At 36.1% G+C, this 7,260-nt stretch overlaps 1 protein-coding gene across 1 annotated transcript in view; it reads left to right on the forward strand.

Annotated features, from left to right (window-relative positions):
* Positions 1-7,260, forward strand: part of MAP7D3 (MAP7 domain containing 3) — a 30,962-nt gene that overhangs the window by 16,592 nt on the left and 7,110 nt on the right. The window contains exons 9-14 of the mRNA XM_015593445.2: positions 1,666-2,327; positions 2,897-3,021; positions 3,277-3,485; positions 4,702-4,831; positions 6,048-6,171; positions 7,172-7,257. Coding sequence (XP_015448931.1) covers positions 1,666-2,327; positions 2,897-3,021; positions 3,277-3,485; positions 4,702-4,831; positions 6,048-6,171; positions 7,172-7,257 — 1,336 coding nt within the window. The remainder of the gene's footprint in view (positions 1-1,665; positions 2,328-2,896; positions 3,022-3,276; positions 3,486-4,701; positions 4,832-6,047; positions 6,172-7,171; positions 7,258-7,260) is intronic.

Here is a 7,260-nt window from a genome sequence, read left to right on the forward strand (position 1 = left end):
TAAACTCAATATACATTATTATTTTTCTTTAATTAATTAATTTTTATGGTGACATTGGTTAACGAATTCCAATAAGTTTTAGCTGTACACTTTAAGAGTAAGGCATATATATATTTATACTGTGTGTTTATCTCCCATAGTTAGATTTCTTACTGTCACCACATATTTGACCCCCTTTATCCCATTTACCTCCCCTTTCCCTCTTTCCCCTACCCTCTGGAACCACTAGTCTGTAGCCCATGTCCTTGAGTCTCCATTTGTTTGTCCTGTTCATTTGTTGCTTTTAGGTTTATATCCCACATATAAGTGATATCATGTGATTTTCAACTTTTTCTGTCTGGGTTATTACACTTAGCATGATTATCTCGAGGTCCATCCATATTGTCAATATGTATTATTTTTTATGTCCAAAAATTGCATATTATTAATGACTGCCTTAGTGTAGTCCAAATTTCCTCTTGAATATTTGGATTATATTTTCAATTGTGTCAGTATTTTAACAATGCTATAATAAGTAGCCTTGTACATTACATTTTCATTTATCTGATTTTTTTCTTAAGTATAAATCTAGAAGTGAAATTGCTGAAACAAATAGTATGTACTTTTTTAAATGGCTTTTGATATGTTACCGCTAAAATGCTCCCCAGAGAGCACATGCAAGTCTACACTCCTACCAGCAATTTATGAAGTTGCTTGGTTACCAACATTAGTATCAAGTTTTACCGTTTTTGTCCATTTATTAGGCAAAAAATATTTAGATTGTTAAAGCTGGAAGAGACCTTGGAGATCCAGACCATTCTGATTAATGTCTTATTATAATTTTTTAAATTAAATTTATGGATGTGACATTGGTTAATAATAAGATTATATGTTTCAAGTGTACAATTCTGTATATAATACATTGTCTGTATATTGCATCGCATGCTCACCACCCAAAGTTTAGTCTCCTTCTGTTACCATGTATTTAACCCCCTTTACCCTCTTCGACCTCCCTTCATCCCCTTTCCCCTCTGGTAACCACCATACTGTTGTCTATGTCAATGAATTTTTGTTTATTTTCTTTGTTCTCTGTTTTACATCCCCCATATGAGTGACATCATATGGTTCTTGTCCTTTTCCGTCTAACTTATTTTGCTTAGCACAATCTTCTCGGGATCCATTCATGTCTCAAATGAACAATTTTTAGTATGAGAGAGAAAATGCTCTTTTTTACATTCTATTCTAAAACAATCATGTATAGAGTGTCTTACCTAATCACCAGTAATGGTAAGTTCTCTGGTCCTGGTGAAGTTGTTGAAAGTGTTGAAAATTTTATAATTTTCTATGAAAATCATTCTGAACTATAGTGTGATTAAAAATAGAAATGGCTTATTGCAAACATCAACTTTGGAGAAGCATCTTATCTTCATCCATAGTGGATTACTGCTTTCACAATGCCTCTGTTGGCGGTGATACTTCTGAAGTGCCAACTTTGTCATGCTTCTGGGCTATGTCTGTGATTCATTTCACTAAACACTTCCGTGTTGTGTGTAATCTCTATCATTTCCTAATAAACACAGTCTCTCTTTCCTCACTATTCCTGTTCTCATACTGTTTCATGGTGTGTTTCCATTTTGTTGGATTTCTAACTGTGGAATTTCATTTTCTCTCCTCATTCACCCACAGGCATCAATGACCCTGTAATGCGGTATACAAACATGCCCTTTCTTAGCCGTAGCAGTGATGAATTGAAGAATGCTATAGTGTTTTCCAAGTCAACAGGGGCAATGCCTGCCCAGGAGAAAGTAGAAACACCCCTCAAGGCTAGTGTGGAAGCATACCCCGAGGTGAGCGTGAAAGCACCCCCCGAGGTGAGTGTGGAAGAAATTCTTAACAGAGCGGAAGAAATATCACCCGAAGGAAGCTTGGATGCGTCCCTCGGGAGCGTGGATCCATCACCCGAGGTGAGCATGGACTCATCTCCTGAGGTGAGCATGGAGTCATCCCCTAGAATGATCATGGAAATATTATCTGAGACGAGCATGGACATATTCCTCGAGGCTAGCATGGAAACAATCCCTGAGGAGAGCACGGAAGCAATATCCGAAGAAAGCAAGGAAGTACCCTCTGTGGCAAATGTGGAAGTGCCCCCCAAGTCATCCCCTGAGGTGAACGTGGAAACGCCTTCTGAGGTGAATGTGGAAAGATCTGAGGTGAACGTGGAAACACCTGAGGTGAACGTGGAAAGACCTGAGGTGAACGTGGAAACGCCTTCTGAGGTGAATGTCGAAAGATCTGAGGTGAACGTGGTAACATCTTCTGAGGTGAAAGTGAGAGACACTCCACAGGTTTGTCAAGTGCCTTTTATTGACCAATCTTCTATTAAAATCTGTATATTTAATTGTATAGATTGTGGTAGGTCACGTTTCCCAATATTAACAACTTATTATTTATAGTGTTCTGCAATAAACTTATTAAAATAGGATAACTCACTTGAATGATTTTATGATTTTAAAACCAGAGTTTCACCCAAAGCTGAAATATTAATTTTTAGTAGAAGGGAGAAGATATAACAGTTTATATGGACTGTGCTTCTAAACTCCAAAGAAATGTTTGAGAATTATTGCAAACCCTTAATTAAGATTTAGAAATAGAATTAGGTTTTGAAGTAAAACATTTCTTTTAAATTAATTATTTATATGACCTTGCTTGAATTGTGTAATATGAATTGTTAGTCAGAATTGTTAGTCTAGAAGAACGTATCTCTACCTAATTCTCATGCATGAAAGGAAAATTGAGAGTTTAAGGAGCTGTAATTATGTTTTAGTCAGTATTTTTCTCTTAAAAAGAAAACCCAGCCGCAGTAAGGCAAATGCTAGTAATTTCTTAATTAATCTGAGTGTATTAATCTGTTTAGAAGTCGGAAGTAGACAAACAGACATCAAACCTTGTTACCAAGAAACGCCTGTCATCACACATACCATGTTATAAATGGCCATCTTCTGCAAATGGATGGCGTCCACCCTCTCCCATCAGTGCTAAGTAAGTAGCTTATTTGCAACTGTTCCTGATATTTGTTTTACTGGGGTAAATTTTATATCAGTGTTTCATAGTTGAAATAATTCAGTATGCATGGTAATGTAAACGTAAAGAAAAAAACCTTTAATAGACCAAGGTTTTGTGTATTATAAAATATCATCTCATAATATATTTGATGAAATAGTATACTAAAAATTAATTGGCACACATTTATTACAAAACCATATCAGACTTCTATTAACTACTACTTTTTCTCAGCAGGCAAATCCAAAAGAATCACCCTCCATCACTCTCACCCACCATGTCGAAACAATCAACAGAATCTTCTTCCTATAAAAGAACTCGTGTTCAGCGTACCCTATTTACACAAAGTACATTAAGTAGTAGTACTATTGGAAAGAAAAAGGCAGTTTCTAAAATCACTAACAGCTCTGAGTCTGTGAACCAAAAGCATATGACCTATGAAGGTAAGTTCCTTCACTGAGAAGTTTATATTTTGGCAACGTAGAAAATGGTAAAGTGTGAGGACTAGTCAACTTCACTTTATTCCCCAATTCAGAAAATTTTAGGGAGCAGGATTTCTTTTAGATAAAATTTAACCAGTCACTGGCGCACTGCTTACTTTTCCTTATCAGAGCTTCTTACCTCTACCCCCTTGTTGTTTTGGAAATCCATTTTGGAACTGATGTTAAAAGTACCAGTTGGATGAGTGCATTGGTCTTGGGAATCCCTATGGGCCCTTCTAGCTCTGACAGTGGATGGTTCTGTGAATGGCCCTATGGTATTTTCCATCCTTGGAGAGAGCACATTTAGCCATTTGAAACTGAGCAGATTTTGTTCAGGAGCTGTAGGTCAGTTGCCATACATAGGCCATGTGTCTGGGTTCCTGAAAGTACCATATTGGTATTTTACCTGTCACATGTGTTTTTATTACCCGTTGACATTTCTTAATTTTAAATACACTGGGAGATTTTACTCTTTGAAGGAATTCCACGGTGAATTCTTTATAACAAGAACAATCTTTTTATTATAAATTATTCATTCCTGATGTCTTAAAATTATTTTTTATATGTGGTTTATTTAAAAGAAATTAGTCACATGGTCTAAAATATTATAATATGCCTTAATGTGGTCAGCTTATTTTATCGAGTCTTGGTTTCTTTGGTTATCTACAGTTAGCCACTTTATGATCAACCAAATATCATAATACACTATTATTAATGGTTAGCTAAACAGAAATTGTTCAATACAAGTGAAGCACAAATTTTAAACTGCATGCTGGATATATTTTTATTTAGTCAAGTATTTAAGATTTGTACACTTCATTTCAACCAAATATAAAGCTTGTTTTCCTCTATATTTAGTATGTCTTAATCCTTTTTTCCCATAGGATCAATTTAGTCAGGTATCTCAAAATAGATAAGCCAAAGCAAGAGAAGTACATTATTTCATTTTGGAACAAGTAGTTGTTAAAAAGAAAGTGGTACTTCTTTTGTTGGGGGTGGGGGGATTGTGGTTTTGAACAAAATCTTTTATATAATCACTTATAGATTGCTTTTATTAAATTTTAGACCATGTACATGTTGTTTGCTTTTCATATTGTTGGTTGTCTTGTACTTCTTTATTGGACCGAGAGGCAGTAAGTTCCCTAAACTAACTGTGTCCCATGTTAATTTAAACTAGAGTCTGGTAATAAAAGCACACCAGGGACTATGAATGCTGAGGAGGCAACAAAAATTTTGGGAGAAAAACGACGCCTTGCTCGTGAACAAAGACAAAAAGAAGAAAGGCTCCAAAAAGAAAGAGAGCAAAGGTCAGCACAAAATTATCCTTTCGATACTATAAATGTTGGCTGGAGCCCAAAGTTTGAAAGTCAGAACTAACTCTCAAGTTAGGTGGATTATGAATTCTCAAAGAGTAATTGACTTTCACTTCAGCTCGAATCAGAAATTAGTCACTGCCTTCTAAACAAGTGTGGGAAGCAGGTCAAGCATAGAGGACACTTTTGTGTAGATGACTGGGTATAGGCCTCTATCGTCTTCATGCATCATGTGCTCTGAAGGCATGCTATAGAGGTACATAAGGAGACCCAAACTCATGTCAGGGTCCCACATCTCAGCAGTAGCACCTGAGTGATCATACAGACAGTTTCTGTTGGCATTCACTGGTGTCAGCCCCTGCCTTTATTTCAGATGTCTTTTGTAACTTTAGAATTTGTAAACCTGGAAAGTATACTTTCTCGTGTTTTTCTAAGGGTGCTTTCCAATGACCTTTGGGACACCTGAATCTCTTCAGTCGTTGCTGGATTTCCTATGGGCACCAAATCTCAAGTAGAGTCATGTGCATTCTAACTTGATCAAAAGGTTTCTTGATCTCCATCTTTAGGCCCATTTGAGTCGGGGCTGTCGTGTAAACCTCTGTCCACTGCCTGTAAAGAATAACTACAGTTCTGACTTTGTTTTTAAGTATTAAGTGTTTTTGAAATACAATCACATGCATTGCATATACTTTATATGGATTTGGGAGAAAGGAGGAGAAGGGGATTTTATGAATAGCAAAAATGTATAATTCGAAGAATATTATTCATTGTATTATGTAAACAGCCAATTTAGCATTTTTTAAGCCCTGAATACTGGGCATTGTGGATTGGGCTTTCTTTCTCTGGGTACCACCAGACCCTCCTCTAAATTACCCCTGTCACACCCCCATGTGAGAATGGGTGTGAGTAGTAGGCCTTTTGGAAAGTCCTGTGTGTCAAAACCAGTTAAGAAGGAGTAATATTCTTCCCTCCTTCTTGTGTTTTGAGATGTAAAGTAGTCCGCCATGGGTTAGAAATCTTTTTCTACTCTCAAGGGCTAGTTTCCCCATTTTTTAAAAAAGGGTAAAATTGCATAAATCCTGTGTAGTAACAATAAAGGAAATGTAGTGAATCTGGTTTAAATATAAATAAATTGTAATTAACTGCAAGGTGTATATGGTAGAGACCAAGACAAATAACTGAGAGTAATTTAAATATTCTGTGTCATTAGGAAAGACAAAGATGTGGCGAAGAAAGTAGTTGAAGGCCAAGAAGAAGATGATGGACAACAACAAAAGAAAATAACAGAGAAGAAAGAACGTCAGGATCAAAAAGACCAGAAAGTGCTATTACAGGTTTGCTGGCTCTGCACTATATCAGGGCATGAGAATCGGGTTAAAAATTCGGTTGAAAACCCAAGCAAAAATTTATTTCTCCAAGAAGGAAAATAAGAAGATGCTACCTTCTCTGGCTGCATTTTTATATTACAGTCTCGCTAATACCCCACACCACTGCAAGCCATTCTCAGCCACCCTTGGAAAAATCCTAGAATGTTTTCCAAGTGAAACAAAAGCAGAAAGCAGCAAATTATAGATTAGCAGTCCTTTAGTTTATCTACATAAACAATATTGCAGCTTGGTTTCAAAAAATCTAAACTACTCAAACAGTTCAGACATCCTACGTGAGTTTTCCCAATCCTGTGTTCTGTTGGTGACGCAGTTGCACCCCCACACACCCTAACAGATAAGATAAAAATTACGAATACCTCTAAAACTTTAACATCATCAAATTCACCAGTAAGAATGTCTCACCCATGTAAATTCAAATCACCAGGTAAGTAAATCCCCAAACTGATCTCAGACTATACTCAGTTTGAATAGCCTAATTTGTACTCCAGTTTTACTGTGTCATTCATCAGAGTCGATTACATGTCACATAAATGATTGTATGTATTTACGTTCCTGGAGAAGGTACCTTTAAGAATCCTCTCGGTGCTTTTGAAGTGTTCAGACTTTTGGCTCTTCTCACTATGTTAAAGGATAGCTACATAATCATTTACATACTTTGAAACTATAGTGGTCTGATAATCACTATTAATGATAACCCTGAGGTTGGAGGGGATAACATGCCTTCTAAATCCTCAAGATAATAGCTTAGTTTTGTACATTTTAACTAATACTTTGAAAACTGATAATACAACATATAATACATATATGTTGTATATATAGATACTCTCAATCAAAAGGTAATATTCTTTTATGCTGGGTAACATTTTACTGTTTAACTTTTTAAACTAGTATTGTCTGATGTCATTCGGATTTATTGAGATGAAATATTTTTACATAAATTTCCTAGGAAGAGGACGCCACAATAAAAGCTCAGGAGGAGACTGACAAACGCAAAAAGGAACATCAGAGAATTATGTTACAGAATTTACAAGAGCG

The sequence above is a fragment of the Pteropus alecto genome, unplaced genomic scaffold (genome assembly GCF_000325575.1).
Source record: "Pteropus alecto unplaced genomic scaffold, ASM32557v1 scaffold577, whole genome shotgun sequence".
Classification (NCBI taxonomy): Eukaryota; Metazoa; Chordata; class Mammalia; order Chiroptera; family Pteropodidae; genus Pteropus; species Pteropus alecto.